Below are 17661 nucleotides of genomic sequence, written 5' to 3' on the forward strand. Positions count from 1 at the left end.
ACTTGTTTGGTGGAGGTTAGGGGGGTGGTTTAACAAGCCGAGCTTGCTTGTGAACTGTTCGATGCTAAATTTTGTCAAAACTCGATAAAAACTTAGCTCGCCTGAATATTTTAATAAGCCAAGCCCGGCCGGGCTATTCTTGGCTATCATAAACCTAACACATTCATCACGAGACACATACGAGTTATATTTTTTTTTTTTTTGGTGTTTAGAGAGCCATGAAGGCGGGGTTGAAAATCGATCCCAGGATCTCCTGAAATCGGGATGAAAGCTCTAACCACTTGAGCTATCATAAACCTAACACATACGGGTTATTCATATCAATATCGAGTGTTAGCATTCCTAGTATTAAAATTGACCATAATTTCACAAGGGGATGAGGTTCGAACCCTTGTCACTCGAGGGCCATCCTTCCATCTCCTAGATCCTCAATACCTCTTAAAAAGATTATCAACACTAATGAGCGAGAAAATGGCAACTCGGTGACTCTCTCCCTCTGCTAAACCCTAGCCAGTTAGTCTCCTTTCTCTCATCTTCTTCCTCAACCTTCACTTTCTCTCTCCTCTCTGCTTCAGATGCATTCAAAAATGGCGATGCTTACCAAATCACGATCCCTTTTCAAAACCCTAAACCCCAATACCCTCAAATCAATCTCAACTTTCTCTCTCCTCAATCAAGAAGCTCAGCTTGCGGAACAACCGCCGTCGCAATCTCCGTCGCCTCTTCCGCCGAACCCTTCTTCCGGCAGCCCCATGTACAACGAGAACTGGCGAAGCCCTATTCCGAACAATGGTACCGGAAATCAATCGATAATTCCATCTGGGTATTTCTATCAAAGCCCTGCTGCTCTTATGCAAGCGGCTGCGCAGAAGAAGGATGCTAATTCTCTTTTGAATTTGTTTGCTGATTGGGTTACGGCGAAACGATGGAGAGATATAAAGCATTTGTTTGAGCTTTGGATCAAATCGTTGGACGTTAATGGGAAGCCTAATAAGCCGAATGTGCAATTGTTTAATCATTACTTGAGGGCGCATTTTAGTGATGGTGCTACTGCTGCTGACTTGCTTGATGTGGTTAGTTTAATGGAGGGTTTCGCTGTCGAACCGAATACCGCCTCGTTTAATTTGGTGCTTAAGGCTATGCATCAGGCTAGAGAATATGAGGCTGCGGAAAAGCTTATTGAAAGGTTACATTTTCAAAGATTTAAATTTTGCTGATTAATCTACATTGCATTAATTTTAATTTTGTGGTGTTAAATGCTAATTTTGTTTAATGTTAATGTGCTCATAGTTAAATTATGTTATCTTTTTGAAAAATAAAGAAATGGATTATATATTTGCTATGTATAGCTATAAGTTAATGAATCTAATTGGGAATGAAGAAGCTTGGGGCTTAATGTTAGGGTCATGGTTTTATGGTGCATTGGGAACTATGACAGTAGTTTTTGTAAAGGGTAATGGAAAATTTGAGATGGTAGTACTTTATGTGTTGGCAACGGAAGCTGATATTGTAAAGGAAAAGACTTAAACATGGGTTGATTTTATATTGACACCAGTATTGCCTCCCTTTTCAAACTCGAGGAAAGATATATACTCTTTAGTTGATCGATTCTAGAAGGAAGCGTTTTTAGGTTTTTGTGATGGTCGTGGTTCGGAACCTTATAAACTCTCCTTGGATTTTACTTATAGTTTGCTGCGGTGCTTCATATAATAGTGCCTTGGCAGTAGATTCCTGTAAGTTTTCATGAAACTGTTATTACAATTCCAAATTTACGTCCTATTTTTGGTGTGTTTGCGGTCCAGTTTGGTACCCAAACCAAACCAAATTGTAAAGGACATCGCAATTTCTAAAGGACATTCTATGATTCCACTGTACTACTGTAGAGCCACATGAGATTATCTATAGTACTGCTTCAATTGGTCAGGACAGACAGACAGATGCTATTTGGCATTGCCTATTTGCAATATATTGGTTTATGAGCTTTCACATTGTTTAGAGCACCTTTGGCAATGACTTAGACATTGGATCTCTTTAGTTACCTTTTTGTTCAAGTCTACATTACCTATTTATGTCTGAAAGTTGCTTTGGAAGCCCATCTGCAGATGGTTTTTCTTCATGATGAACATTTCACTTTTCATCCATTGGAATATCACCAATAATTCTTATTGTTGTGCAGCTGATTTTGTTTTGGTCACTGTGAGCTTGTATGAATGTATTGCTCTTTAAGTGCCGATGTGCAATAAGTATGGATTCTGTATTGGCGAATGATTTCAAAACAGCATTAGCCCCCTACCACCTATGGCATAAGTTTCACTACTTCCACCGTGCTTCTAATGGCGATGGAGCACTAGAGCTCAATTGTCGTGTTCTTTGCATGTACACTAATTTCTGCTTCATTTAACTGATTAAGTGATTAATATACTTTTGCTTTGGACATTATTGGGTTTCCATTTTGAAAGTTGATGAATTTGATCAGGAATGGAGATTTTGGTGCTTGTGGAAGAGAGCTTCTCATTGCTGTCCTAGTTTTATCAATCATTGTGTCCATGTTGACACCCAAAAGGAGCTTTGTCCTAGCCTCTTAGGCATATATCTATTTCCGTGATATTTTCTTTTCTTTTCCGCGTGGTGTCCATAAAAGGGTTTTTGAACCAAGGGAAGTTAATGGAAGCTCATCCTTGTGACTAAAAAACTTAAATAAGCTGATCTATTGTTACGAGAACCTTATTAGATCTCTCATCACTTCACATCAGTGTGTATGCGTGTGTAGAGTGGGGAGCATGTTGCCCTAATGCTATTTCACATCAGATGAAGTGCCCTAGAGCTTTCCCATTTTATTGGCAGTAGGTAGCTAATACTTTGAGTTGACTGGATGATATTCTATTAGGACTCTGATCTCTAGAGCTTTTTTAGTGAATGCATTCCCTGACTTTTTGGAAAATGACAGGTCTGAAAGGAAGTACAAGCACTCCTATGAAATAAATCATAGTTCTCTTGTTTGTTTGCCTATCTTGACTGTGGATGTTTTAATAAATCCTTAGATTTTGCAGTGAGAATCTAGGAAATTGCAGGTTTTGTATTCTTTGGGCATGCAGTCAAAGTTGTTGTTTGGTGGTCCCTTACGAATATCATTTTACTTTGAGGTTGCTGATTGGTGAATTCGTTTATGGAGTTGATGCCATGTGCAGCTTTTTTGACACTGATGCTTAATCATATGGTATTTGAGTCATGATGTTTTAGTTTATTACCTTTATAGTTTTATTCTCCGCCTTCCTCTGCCTCCGTCTCTATCTCTGCACAGACACACTAAATCACATTCTCTTTCAATTTGAGAGTGTCCTTCTATGAGTTATATACAAAATTTTGAAGCTGTTTCGTTTGCAATTGGTCTGAGATAGTAAAAACGGTAACATGTTTATGTCACAATAACACTAGTGAATCAATTTGCTGCTCTTAGATAATACTGTTTCATCTCTTAGTAATTTTCAGTTGAATGTATACTCAATGGCTTTTTTAGACTTTGCTTTATTTTCTGTTTTTCATTCTTGCTGTAATTAAATTAGCCCGTTGACAGATGAATCTTATTCTAAATTTATCTAGGATGCTGCAAAGTGGGAAAGAGTCTCAGCCTGATGAGGAGTCATATGTTTTGGTTATTAGCATGCTGTTATCACAAGGCCAGATTGATACCGCCTTAAAATATATAGATCTAACTCTGAAATCTGGTTATATGCTGTCAACAAAGGTTTTTGTTGATTGTGTCCAAAGCTGTGTTGACAAGAAAAGATTGGATAGTTTGGTGACGATTATAGAGAAGTGCAAGGTATTGTTTTGATTGTTGCTTGGAGACTCATGTGAGATATGACTTTGTGTTCTCATTTTGACTATTTCTATGCATCATCAGGCTATGGACCAAAATAAAGCTCTGAGCCCCAGCTGGAACTTGTGCAACAATCTTGCAGATGTAGCAATACAGAATGATAATAGCAAGCTGGCCTTTCTAGCTTTAGGATTTATGGCAAGATGGATTCAACTGGGTGAAAACGGGAGGCCCCCTTTTTTTCACTCTGTTGATGAAGGATTAGTTGTTTCTGCCATTGCTACAGCTGCCCGGACTTATGACTCAACTCTCTTGGATGCATCATGGGCCATCCTAAAGAGATCCTTGCGTGAAAGAAAACCTCCCAATCCAGAAACCTACTTGGCTAAGATAAATGCCCAAGCTTCCCTGGGAAGCTTGCAAAATGCTTTTAGCACTCTGAATGAACTTGAAAAAACACATGGAAGTTCTGCAGGGGAGGATCTACTGTCACCATTCACTTCTCTTTATCCATTAGTTGTGGCATGTTCAAAGCAAGGATTTGAAACTTTAGATCTGGTAAGTCTTCTGATTTGCACCTTTCTATTTTGACGATTTGGCTTCCTATCATTTGAATTCCGGAGGTGCTGATTATCTACCCTTTTCCTAAGGGTATACAGATGAAATATATTTTTGGACCTGATATACATCATAGGTAGTGTTATATTCCATTATTGACGGTTATATTAGCATTTAGTTATTCAATAGTGTTTCTGAATTTTCTTTTACAAGGTTAAAAGTTTATCAATTTTGACCTTGATCTTTATTAATATGTTTGAGAAAACATTATCATGTGGGACCATTGTCATTAATCATTATTGATTTCCTTGAAAGATATTTGTTGTGCACTTAGCAATTCAACTTTTTTTTAGTTAAATATGTTGAGTTTAACAAAAACAAGCTAGGTAAAACAAGGTGTCATATCCCTCAATTAGGTGAATGTATTTTATGAAGTGTTTGACAGTTTCACACATCATATTCTGTATCCTCCCCCCCCCCCCCCCCCAAACCCTCCAACCATGAGATTGTCGTTGGTTAAAGCTTAATTACTTGATCTCCTCTTGATTGTCATGAGTATCCCCAACCCCAAAACCCATGAGATTGTGATTTGTGAGAATTGAACATTTGATCTCTAAGGTTGCAAGATTAGCATAATAGCTTCTCCTTTCATTGAGAGAGAGAGAGTATTGTTTAGCATGTTTGTCATGGACTCATTGGAGCTAGTTCAGTGAGCTCTGCAGAATCCATTTTAATAGTCGTATAGGAAATATTGTGGTCAGTGTGTGAGGAAGACAGGTGGAAATTTGTTTTTAGAGGCTACTATTGATGTACATATGTTCACTTTTGTATTTGAAAATAGTGTGCTATCTTTAACCTTTTATATTTGTAATTTTCTTAGGTGTATTTTCAACTAGAGAATTTGAGTCGTGCAGACCCTCCCTACAAATCTGTTGCTGCCTTAAATTGTGTAATTTTGGGCTGTGCAAATATATGGGACCTTGATCGTGCTTACCAAACATTTGAAGCAATAAGTTCAACCTTTGGATTGGACCCTAATATACATTCATACAATGCTTTGATGTCTGCTTTTGCAAAATTGAGAAAGGTTTGGTCTACAATTCATTTAAATTTCTATTTTATGTGCTCTTTCCTATTGCTAAAACTTAGCACCATGAGATACATTTTCTGGTTGCAGACCTTTGAAGCTACAAGGGTATTTGAACATCTATGTAGTCTGGGTGTGAAACCAAATGCTATGTCATATAGTCTGCTTGTCGATGCTCACCTCATCAACCGAGATCCAAAGTCTGCTCTTTCTGTTCTAAATGCAATGGTAAAGACAATCCCCCATTATTTTTTTTTCCCTTGGTTTCAAATTTCTCAAGAAAGACCTTTGAGGCGTTCATATCAATCAATCAATCAAAGCCTTAATCCTATAAGTGGGTCGGCTACATGAACCAATAGTGATTAATGTCTGTTGAGGCGTTCATACCTCTAATTTGGAAAATGTTGTAAAAGTGTCCTTTGTCTTGCCCCAAACAAGATATTTCTGTTGTGGCATATTTAACCAACCTCTAATTTGGAATTACCCCCTCGCAGGTGGAAGCTGGTTTTGAACCATCAAAAGACACATTAAAGAAGATCAAAAGACGATGTGATCGAGAGATGGATTTTGATAGCAGTAATCAAGTAATATCTCTTGCCAAGCAGAGCAAAATCTTTTTGGGCTCTGATAATCGAAGGAACATTTTGTTTAATCTGGAGTACGGCACTGAGTATGCCTCGTAGTCCGCCATCGCTGATGGCAATTGGAAATTCCTTTTTAAGCAACCAGGTCGCCTTTTTGTTTGTAAAGAAGCAATTTTATTGTATTTTGAGTTTTTGGTTGAGCCTAGGATTGAGCTCTATTTATACTCCCCTTTTCTTTATGTACCGATTTTGTTCCTCTTTTTCTCTGGGACATTTCTTTGCAATTAAATTTTCTAATTTTGACAGCTTAGGAATAATACAAAACTAATCCTAAAGTTCAAATTATACAATTCTTATCCCTTGCCAAGTTGAGAGTTGTAGTGACTAGTGATGGAACCCTAAGTCTTCAATGTAGGGAAATTACCTTAGAGTGGTAAAATTCCTTCTAGTTACTCAGGATTTGTAACTTTATAATTTTATTAATACGAAGTAATAGTTTATGAAATTCATTGGTAATCCTGTGTTATTGCACAATTGATTTGACTGTTGTATGTTATCAATTTTTTGCACTTAATTAGTTTAGGTGGTTAGTGGTGCACAAATGCTCCTATGTAACACCATTATCTCTCCACTTCCTATTGTTCCAAGTCTTTCAACATTCTCTGTGCAACACAAGGTCATCAATGAAAATTTACCCCTAAAACATTTAATTAACCCATCATATGAAGTAATCGTTGCACATAAGATAGAGTGTGCTGAGTATTAATCTGGATCAATTTCGAAAAAAAAACATCAGACAACTAATATGCTCAGATTTTAGAACAGAAAGTATACCTTCTCTTATCAACCAACATAAAAGGGAGCCAAGGAGCTTTGCTGCCTTCTAAGGGCTGTCAAAGAAAATGATGTGAGTAATTCGGGACGATTTCACTAATTATATCGATTATAATTAGAGTACATTTATTTTTTGAGTTGATTTACTAATTAAAACAAAAACCAATTAGCAAATTAAATCGACAAAATTGTGTAATTTTATATTGTTCATAAGTAAAACCGCTACTAATGTTGAGATCCCGGCATTACTCAATTTCAACTTAAATATTACGAGACTAGTGATCTCTTGATCGGACCAACTCAAAAGAAAAATTAACATAAACTCCCAATATAGATTAGGAAATTAAGAGTAATAGAAGCCCAGAAGTATTTTAAGTTGATCAACTTTTAGAGCAACTCAGCCAATTACCCAAAAAACCCAACCCCACAAACAACTTCTATTGGTGAAGAATTTGGATCAAAACCATAAACCCTACTAAAATGTTGAGCATATAATCTCAGTTTCTGCAATAACAGAAACCTAAAGAATAATCATCAACCCAAATTTACTCATAATTTTCTGAAAATGGGCGGAGGAGGAGCCAAAGAAGAAGAACAAGATGGAATGTCTGTACACTCTCCTTGCAAGGCTCCACCTTCCTCTGCTTCTTCTCTCTCCAAGGTTGCTCTCTTTCTTCCTCTTTATGATTCTGGGTTTGCTTTATTTATGTGATTTTTCAACTGGGTTTTTTTAATTTTTAAATTTGTTTTTGGGATTTTAATTTGTAGGAGCAATCACAAGCAGAATTGGAGCTTAGATTTTTGGAGGCACTTGAAATTTACCCTCCTGGAAAATTGAAAGGCATGTTTAATTTTTTCCCATTTCAATTTTTATAAAGTTTCTGCATCATTTTGTTTAATTTGGGGTTTTTATATTCTGTTTTTTTTTTTTTTTTTTTTTTCGTTTTAAATCTTCTGAGAAATTGTAGTTAATTACAATGATCATGGACTCATGGTATATATATGTAAAAGCATGTAAGATGAATCCTTTGTTGTTAATTCGGATACCATGTTCTATTTATGTAAACCGTAATTTAATCATAATCAAGGTTGTAGGCTAATAGCAATGCAAAATGATGAAAGAATAGCGCGGCATGTATATATATCTACATTTTAGAATCACATTTAAATGAACTGGTAGTTAATTATCTTGTTCAATGAACAGTGTCTGAATTATTACTCTAGTTGGACTGTTTGAGCTTGTTATTTACATAGATTAACATAGTTTGGTTTTGATATTATCTAGAAAATACAAGTACGAAGTATGCTTATGTCTGAGCTCGGTCCCTTTTTGAACATCCATGAAATTGATAACCTATCATCAGTCTCTCTCTTTCTTAAGGCTCGGTTAGTGGACTCATGCCCAATTAGAGAGCATGTTTTCAGCAAATTCTTGATAGAAACCCATATTCCAATTTGTTATATTTAAGGTGGGGCTGAGTCCAAATGACTTCTACAAGACAATTATTACACCAAGACTGCTATATGGGTCAAAATGTTGGGCGTTTAGGAATGATCATATTAGGTAAATGGGTGTAGCAAAGATGGGTATGTTTAGATGGATGTGTAGGAACACCTTAAAGGATGTAATTAAGAATGAAGATACTTGAAAGAAAGTTAGTATTGCGGATATTAAGAATAATATAAGGGGGGATTGATTATGTTGGTATGGGACTATGGGCATGTGAGGTGGCAATCAAAAGATGTTCAGGTAATAAAAGTGTAGAGTTGGGATGATAGGGATTCCACAAAAACTTGAGGGAGGCCAAGATGACTTGGATATAATTGAAGGAAGTAAAAATGATCTGAAGAAATTGGGTCTACAAGCTTTTACATAAACCTAAAACATTTGATAGAAGGAAATGGAAAGAGAGGACCTTTGTCAACGATCACTAGAGATAAAGTTTTGGTTCATGCAGCCAACCCCATCATATTGGGATTAAGGCCGTTGTAGGAAATGAGTCCAGAATCTCCTGATGACTTTGAAGAACCTGTGGACTTCTGATCTACCGTCATTCCAGCTTAATAGGTTTTTGACAGAAATTGACTTGAATATGATGCTTAACCATTTCAGCAAAACAAAAACTACATAACTACACACTTAATAGACGTTGATTCTGTGAAGATTGCACCTTAAAACAATGCCGCCGTCTAAGCTATTTGTCTGAGCTCAACAACTATTAGTATGTGCATACTTGTTGTTTATTTTCTCCTTAAATTTACAATACTTCCTGAATGAGCAGCTTCCAAAAAATCATAACACATCTTTTTTGTCAAGTTTTACAAAATATAACAAATGTCCTTACATCACCATACCTCGTACTTTTATGAATACCGTTATTCCATCTCCCTCTTTATTACTGCCTCCTTACCAGGTCATTCTTGCTTCCTTTAAAGACTACCATCACCTCCTCCTCCCTCCTGTTCTAGCCACATTACCCCCATTGCATCTGCCCATTTTCATCTCTTCCCGTATTTCTGCAACACTTTCCAATGTCTCCTTTTTCCTTCCCTTTTTTTAGCTATGCCGTAAATCTAGAAATGAAGAAGAAGAATTTAGGAGATCAAAGAAGGAGAATGAAGTAGGATAGTTGATTGAAGAAAAAGAAAAATGATGGCTCCAATTAAGCTTTTGATGTCTCCAGTTGCCTGCATGATCCTATCAGTATTCTGGTGGCTTTTGGAACGCTCACCCTGGATTTGACCACCAAAGTTCTTATGCATCATGCAGACATGCACTAGTGAAGTTGCTGTGAATGTCTTGGTTCTTAATCTCTTCTCACATTGATTTAGGTGTAGGTTGTTGTGGTGGTTGGGAATACTTGGGATTGACAACGGGGATGTAGTGGACATGGATACTTTTGCGGGGGGCTATGGTGAGCTTGGCTGGGGCTGTCGTGGATGGGTGGTAGGAGTGGACCAGCGGAGTGGTGGTGAGAGTAAGTAAAGGCTAGATAGGTAATTTAGATGAGTCTCTCCTATTTTCTAAATAAACGTGCCAACATCAAGTGCTGCAATTTTAAGGAAGCTGAGGAAGTACATAATTATGAAAAATCTGAAGCCTCCATCTTATAGCAATTAGACAGTAGATTGCTCCACACAGACACAGTACACACAAAAAAACTCTTCTTTTTACATTTCACTGAGACTAATGAAGTAATGAGTCATGCAGTGTATACATCATTGATCTTCCTTGGATATGGTTTGATAGACCTAATCTGTTTGCTTATGTGAAAGAATTAAATAACTTATTTTTGGCTTTTGTTGTGAATTAACCGTTAAAACAAAAGATAGTGTTGTGCTATAATGTAGTATAAGTCCAGTGTTAGAGTTCTAAAAATGAATGCTTGTAAATTGATCACTGATCACTTCTTTCTGTTATGCAAATAAGTTTACTATGAAGCACTTGCATTATATCTATGCAGTTTGTTTTTATTTTTTTAATATGGATTATCTTAAATTACTTGTAAGAATACCATAATAGGATTTTCTGCTTCAGGCATTCATCGTCACTTCGTCCTTTATGGTGTGATGGAGTTTCTCCGAAGAAGGTATGTGCTCTTTTATTGTTGTTATGTACATGTTTCATGAATAATTTATAAATGATTATACTAAATTCAACCATGGTACATTGCTTTCCCATTTTAATTCAAACAGCTTTGATCGCCAATTCTCTTCTGAAGAGGTTATGCGCTTGCTTGACCGTTTCTACAACTTGGAGATGCTGGTAAGCAAGCTGTTGAGGATGAATTTACTCAGTCAGTGACTGATGGGAGGTTTATTGATTTACCTTACCCTTCTAATTCAGTAATCAGTATGGCCTTGATATTTTATTGCTCTACATGCAAATTTCTCAGTTACAGGCTTACAACTAGGAGATTGTATTTAATTTTATATAACTTTTCAATTTAAGTGTTCAATCTTGTTTTACTGACAATTTCAGAGAGGAGATGATGAAGATGCAGAATTCCCGCATTGTGAGGAGGAGTTCTCTTTGCCACAAAGCTATTTTGCAAAGGATGAATCTTAAACAACTAAACTAGATGAACATGTACATTTTTGTTTTAGTTAATAGCTCATCAACATTGTCAATCTTGAATCAAAATTTTGAATCTATCCTATTATATCATATCATATCATAAGCACTTCCTGTAAATTGCCGTAAAATGTGCTCATTCTGTTATCATTCACAATGAAGGGTTTGTTCCATGGCTTTATCCCAATGTTTGAGGTGGTTTTCACTTTTGCTGGTTCTTTTGCCTTTGCGGTGTTAGATTTGCTGATATTGATCTCTGTTAGATCTTTCTCTCGGCGATTTGGTTCAGCTCATTATTGTCATTATTATTAGATGAAAAACCTGTCTAATTAAACGTTGATATCAAAATCAATGGCATGTAGGATCTATTTTCGAATTTACTCTAGCATGAAGGCGCTTGCTCGAAGATTTTACAGCCTGATTTGTTGGATAAAAGCATGTTTCCGGTAGCAAGGGTTTGGGTACTTCGTTTTCTACCACATCTTTCAATAATAAGCTTGTACTCTTGTAGATATAGTTCAGGAGTGAGCTGTGAGCCCCATTTTCTCAATTGAGAAACATATCTCAAATGTTGCTAACTCACCCCTTTTCCTCCTTCCTTGTCTTCCTTTTCCTTCTTGCTTTCTCAATGTAACAATGGCAATTTCTTCATCAAAATTTCAGACAACAACCCAACAACAGCACATAAACCAACCCCAACCAACACTACATACACGGAGGTCGCGGTGGTAAGCTGGCCAACCGCACAAAAGATACCCTAGTAACAAAAGATGCAAAATCTCAATTGAACACATTTGTATGTATAGTTGATGCATGGTCAAGGTTAAGGCTATGTTTGGATAACAAAAAATGGAAGGAAATGAAGGGAAGGGAAAGGGAGGGAGACAAACTTCCTTGTTTGGATAATATGTTGGGGGAGGGAAGGGGAGGGGGAGGGGGAGGGGGAGGGAGAAATCCATTTTCCTCCTCCTTTAATAAAGACCATCCCTTTCAAAATTGGAGAGATTTGGAGGGAAAATGGAGCTCATCATTTCCTCCACTTTCCCTTCCTTCCCCTTCCTCCTGTTTCCCTCCCTTCCATTTCCCTTCTAATTTGTTATCCAAACATTAGCGTAAGGGAATTTTGTGATTAATTTTTAAAACTCGACACATAGAGTTGGGATTTAATACTTGATACATAGAGGTGGTAAATTGATAGTTCAGATTTAGTTTTGTGCAAATTGTATTAGACTGTACTTAGGGCTTGTTCTTTTCATATTATTTTCAATTCAGTTTCAATCAATTCAGTCATGTTCTTAATTTCCTTCTCTCATAAAATATTCAGTTCATTTCAGACAATCAGAACAAGCCCTTAGTTTTTTTATAAGTACAACATTAGATCTACATTTTGTTCCATTTCTAGTTTATATATTTACTATTCACCTTAAGCAAATTAAAAGTATAAGAAACAGTGTGCCCCCCAATTGAGTAGATTATATAAACAAAGTCCATTTAAAAGAACAATAATATGGGTCGAGGTCTATCCCAACCTTAATGGCGGACATGATAGCAAATTTGCAATCCAAAAAACAATTCCTTCGCCAAGGAACATTGAAATACATATATAACACAATCAGAATTTTCGATATTAAGACTAAAGAAACATCGCAATTGCAATATAAAAGAGCTTACAATTGCATATAAGAACAAAAAATGAAAAGATTGTTTGGATACTACACCACAATCTAAAGAAAGTGCAACGAACAATCTACAATAAAAGCTGATAAGAGAACATTTAACTGATTCTCTACTAGCTATTATAGCACAAAATTTCAGCAACAATAATTTATATGCTCCCCAGTACAATTGCTTTTCGGGAAGATATTAAGGGATCCGAGCTATCTCTTATGGCAGCTTCTTGTTATAATGACGCGGTTGTATAAGACATCACTGTTGCCCCAAAAAAAGATGTAAATAAATTACAAGTACAAAAACAAATTACTTCATTGTGAACGAAAGTTAACAAGACCACCGAAGTTTAACAACTTACTTCTGCATCAGCAGGTTTTGTTTCCTCTGCCTTGGAATTTTCTTCACCTACAGAACAACAGTAAATATCATATTGGTTGCGTCACTTGTGTCATGCACAAATTGTAACTTATACAATTGTATATACATATATTGCCAAATTATAACCCTTACTCCACCCTCCAGTATTTTTGCCATATTGCTTGAAAACATGCACTCGTAAAACTGACTAGCAAGAATTCTAAATCTATGTGACTACATGCAAAGGGATCCACACTTGGCCTTCCACTTGAGGGTCACGCGTCCTCGGAGAACTAAGTTACTCATAATAGCTGAGTTTTGGATATTAATAAGGCAAGTATGCAACACTAACAGAGTAAAAGTTTACTAATAATTATTAAAGCATTATACCTCCTTCTTCAGGTATATCAGAAGTCCAAAGAGTGAGATTGTCTCTCAATAGCTGCATGATTAGGGTGCTATCCTTGTATGACTCCTCACTCAATGTGTCCAATTCTGCAATGGCTTCATCAAATGCTTGCTTGGCCAAATGGCACGCCCTGCAATACCATACAGTAAAATGGTGAATACGAGCATAATGTATTCAGAAGGTAAGGAACTGTAAGAATATATAATTTGAGGTAATCACCTTTCTGGAGAGTTCATAATCTCATAGTAGAAGACAGAGAAGTTCAAAGCAAGACCAAGACGAATGGGATGGGTAGAAGGCAGATCTGTATTTGCTGTGGCAGAGGCCGCCTATACAAAACATTGGCACAGTAAGACACAAAAAACGTAAAAATAAACAAGCAATGAGAGAGAATAATTTAGTTTTTTAAAACCAACTATGCAGATGGAGAAAAAAAAACATGCCTCGTAGCCATTAAGTGACTGCTCTGCAGCATCCTTCCTTTCCTGATCGGACTTAAACTCAGCTAGATAGCGGAAGTAGTCACCTTTCCTGTAATTTTACACCATAACATAAGTAAGCAGCATTATAAGCAAATACTCCACAAAAAGTAAAAAACAAACTAATAGTCATTAGTTAAAGAAACAAAACCTCCCAAGAAGTTGTAAATTGTAGATATTTCATTTTCTAGCATGTGCCAATTTTGTTCAGTAAAATACAGAGAGTTCTACAGCCCTTGAATAGTTCCAATTACTCTATTTGGTGGGAGGTAAAGGCGCTATCATCAGACAAAACTGAATAAATATTTACTTCTAAAGAAGTGTATATGTCACTAAGCAATCATTATAATGACTCCTTAGGAACAAGAAATGGGTTTGGTGGAATTTACATTTAATCCCTAAAGTAACTAGAGAACTACCAAATTGCTGTCAATTATGCATCTTACTTCTCATTAACACAGCAATATAAAATATTTCAAAACAAAATTGCTTAAAAGATCTCTATCCAATACATTTTAAAAGACACAAAACCCAGGACAAATTTCAATCAGTATAAAGGCAACCAGAGTTCAAATTGTAAGCAATTTAGACGATTTCGTCAGTTGAAGGGCAACCTTAGTTCAAATTGTGAGCAATTAAGCCAATGGAGATCGTCATTGAATGCGAAAACTTACATCTTGTAGTAGAATACAGTAGCTTCTCCACTGCCGGAATGAGGAACTAGATGTGCATCTATAATAGCCAAGATGTCTTGGCATATTTTAGTTAGCTCATCTTCAACCTTCTGACGATAACCCTTAATGAGCTTGACATTGTTCTCATTTCCTTTAGATTCTTCCTTCTGCTCAATTGAAGACATTATACGCCAAGAGGCCCTCCGAGCACCAATGACATTCTTGTAACCCACAGAAAGGAGGTTCCTCTCTTCCACAGTCAACTCAACATCTAATTTTGCTACTGATTTCATGCACTCAACCATTTCTGCACATACCACAAGAGTTGTAGTGAGAAAATCTACTAATATAACCCATGGTAGGATTAAGGAACACACATTTAATAAAATGATCTTGATGCCATTTCTCAAGTAAACCAAACATTCTGGAAAAAAAGGAACTAGTAAAAGCATTATTTTGGCAAAAATATGTTTGAGGTGAAGATGTCAATTAAGTTGTTGATATAGAATATAATTCACAGCAAAACTAAGGCATTGAGTTCAGCACAAAGGATAAAAGAGAGAAAGGAAAGGAAAGAAAACCGTCTATTTGTTATACAAAAGTTAAACCCTAGCTTATTCAATCATTCTCTCCCCACCTTTTTACCCAAAATCCAATTCCTCTGTTTATCTACTTCCACAGTCACCACACTGCTTACCTCCTGTTATCACAGCCTCCTTCCATCATCACCAACACTCAAGTGTGTCAGTGGCTTATTAACATCACAACTCACAAGTAGTGTTAATCTGAGCATAGACCTCCACCTTTGGTTTTGAATTGGGTCATAAAGGAAATACTACCAGTTCAACTATAGAATTGGGTTAGATAGCGGAATTTGCTTAAAGAAACTCCTGACCAGTCCAGTAAAGCCATTATGATGGTGTTAACTTAGGCGGTTGAAAAATTATAAACTGGTGGCAGTTTAGGTATGGTAGGGTTAAAACCGTTACACTTAGGACTGTGGAGCTGGAAAATTCTGTGTATAGGCTGAAGTGGAGCAACAGAAAGTGTGGCTTGGTCCCATTTGAGGTTGATCCCATTCAAGAAGAAAAGAGCAATGAATTTGTGAGAAATTTGAATTAAAACTCCCAAAAAGGGAATCACAGAAAATAATTTCATTTCCATTTTTTATAATTCCTCAACCTATCTTCTGTGAAAAGATTGTCTTTGTGAACAGAATTGAATAATGGAAGGGGTAAAATTGCCAAGAGTTGCCCTTATTCAGTACCGAAAAATTTAAATTTCCTTTGGGGTGAGTGGAACTGAAGGAACCCTTATATTTCAGCTTCCATGAAGACAAAAAATCAATACAAAAAACTTTAATTACCTTCCTAAGTCCTAACTCTTGCTACAATTGGAACTCAGGAGACAAAACAAGGAGACCAAAAAAGGTGCTAGGTGCGTGAGGGGACTCACCCTTCATTTTGTATAATAACTTGGGGGGGGGGGGGAAAGGGAGAAGAGCAAAGGAAATTTCCATTAATAGTTCAGAAATTGTCCTAAACACTTGATGGGACCACAAAAATAATTGCTTTGAGACTCTACCAAACATATGAAAGGAATCCGAAAAAACCCCCTTTTCACCATTTTCAAATCAGTACAAACACTACAAAATACTCTTTTCTTTCTCCTACTGTATCTAAAGATAGAGAACTTCAAACCAATGGAGATGGAGATCGAAATAAGAGGAACAACCCAATGCAAACAGTAAAGATATTGACAAGCTACTGACTATTCCAATTTTCTATGATCATTAGATTTATTATGATAAAGGGCATTGAATTGGAAGCAATTAAATAAATAAGCCATACCCAATTGATATGTAGTCATGTACAACCGTCAAACCAAGTTGCACGCTACATGAGATTTGATACCAATATTTTTTACTAAATGAATAGATGAATAGAACTTTCAACCACCAACAATCAACAATCAAAATGGCTTGCATTATACAACACAATATAGCATAAGTGCAATAACCATATTAAACTACATGAGCCTAATACAAGAATTATACTAATAAAACCTAATTTGACTGATAACATCAGAAATCCATGTTATTGCAGCATGCAATGCCAAATCTATCAGGATCCATGCTGTTCTCATAAACAATCCATGTTTATCTAAGGTAATGGCTGCCTATAACAATGTAAATCCTCGAATCCGACATTCAAATGTAAAATCACACCCCCTTTACGGCTTTAAGCACATTCTAATCGATTGATCATTTCAAACCAAAAATAGAAATTCAAATTAGGGTTAAAAAAAAAAAAAAAAAACTTAACAGAACAATAGTAACTACTCGCATAATCACATTATACAGATCCAAACAGAGATTTTCCTCTAATTTTTTTAATTTACACAATTTTCCCAACAAAATTCACACAAACTGCTCGCAATTCAAACGATTCAATTTCCCTGTAAAATTAAGTACAAATATTCGAGAAAAACAAATATTACAAACAAATCGACAAAATAAAACACAGATCAATCATCAAACATCTCAAAAACAACGGATCTACACAAAAATATATTCAAATATTAAAAAACAATTTTTTTCAAAAAAAATGAAAATTTTACAAAAATTCAAAAATGAGGGTATACCTTCATAGCGTTCAGCTTGTTCAGAAAGCTTAGCAAGATAAACCTGAGTCTCTCTTTCCTTTTCGGTCGACATTGTTGAAGAAATTCAAGAAGAAAAAAAACCCAGAAAATCGAAACGTTTCGAAACTGTAAAAAAAAGAGGAGAGAGAAATGAAGGAAGAGGGAGAAAGAAATAGGAGAATTATATAGTGTTAAAAATAATTGTAAAGGATCGAGCAAGTCAAAGAGAAGACTGAATCTCAACCGTTGGATTTGATTGTTTTCAAAGAGTAGCGCCAAAATCGGAGGAGTCAGGAGAATTTGGTTGATTTATTCAATTTTTTTCTTAAATAAGACAATTTTTTTGAGATTAAAATTGAGGTGGAGTTAAAATAAGTAAGTAGGATTATCTTTTTACTATTTATAGTAGGAGTACTTTATGCCTTATGTTCCTGTTAATTAAGCTTTGCGTAATTAAATAGTACTGTAAT

At 36.0% G+C, this 17661-nt stretch overlaps 3 protein-coding genes across 4 annotated transcripts; 2 read left to right on the top strand and 1 right to left on the bottom strand.

Annotated features, from left to right (window-relative positions):
* Positions 1-371: 371 nt before the first annotated feature.
* On the top strand, positions 372-6392 carry LOC110722002 (pentatricopeptide repeat-containing protein At1g26460, mitochondrial-like). Its single transcript, XM_021901227.1, has 6 exons — positions 372-1186; positions 3601-3823; positions 3905-4378; positions 5259-5465; positions 5556-5693; positions 5960-6392. The coding sequence occupies exons 1-6, from the start codon at positions 576-578 to the stop codon at positions 6146-6148; spliced, it is 1842 nt and encodes a 613-aa protein (XP_021756919.1). The 5' UTR covers positions 372-575; the 3' UTR covers positions 6149-6392.
* A 753-nt stretch (positions 6393-7145) lies between these two features.
* LOC110722017 lies at positions 7146-11163 on the top strand. 2 transcript variants are annotated; one of them, XM_021901246.1, is made up of 5 exons: positions 7146-7544; positions 7652-7724; positions 10422-10473; positions 10580-10698; positions 10866-11163. In XM_021901246.1, exons 1-4 carry the CDS (start codon positions 7449-7451, stop codon positions 10686-10688), a joined length of 330 nt encoding a protein of 109 aa, XP_021756938.1. In that variant the 5' UTR covers positions 7146-7448; the 3' UTR covers positions 10689-10698; positions 10866-11163. The 2 variants fall into 2 exon arrangements, with proteins under 2 accessions (XP_021756938.1, XP_021756933.1); XM_021901241.1 differs by having other exon boundaries at positions 7159-7544; positions 10580-10649.
* Positions 11164-12562: 1399 nt separating this feature from the next.
* LOC110722009 (14-3-3-like protein GF14 iota) lies at positions 12563-17460 on the bottom strand. Its single transcript, XM_021901232.1, has 7 exons — positions 17192-17460; positions 14549-14855; positions 13839-13926; positions 13615-13724; positions 13377-13525; positions 12988-13034; positions 12563-12887 (listed from the first exon to the last, which is right to left on the bottom strand). The coding sequence occupies exons 1-7, from the start codon at positions 17262-17264 to the stop codon at positions 12885-12887; spliced, it is 777 nt and encodes a 258-aa protein (XP_021756924.1). The 5' UTR covers positions 17265-17460; the 3' UTR covers positions 12563-12884.
* Positions 17461-17661: the final 201 nt, after the last annotated feature.

Source organism: Chenopodium quinoa, unplaced genomic scaffold (genome assembly GCF_001683475.1).
Source record: "Chenopodium quinoa cultivar QQ74 unplaced genomic scaffold, ASM168347v1, whole genome shotgun sequence".
NCBI classification, from domain to species: domain Eukaryota; kingdom Viridiplantae; phylum Streptophyta; class Magnoliopsida; order Caryophyllales; family Amaranthaceae; genus Chenopodium; species Chenopodium quinoa.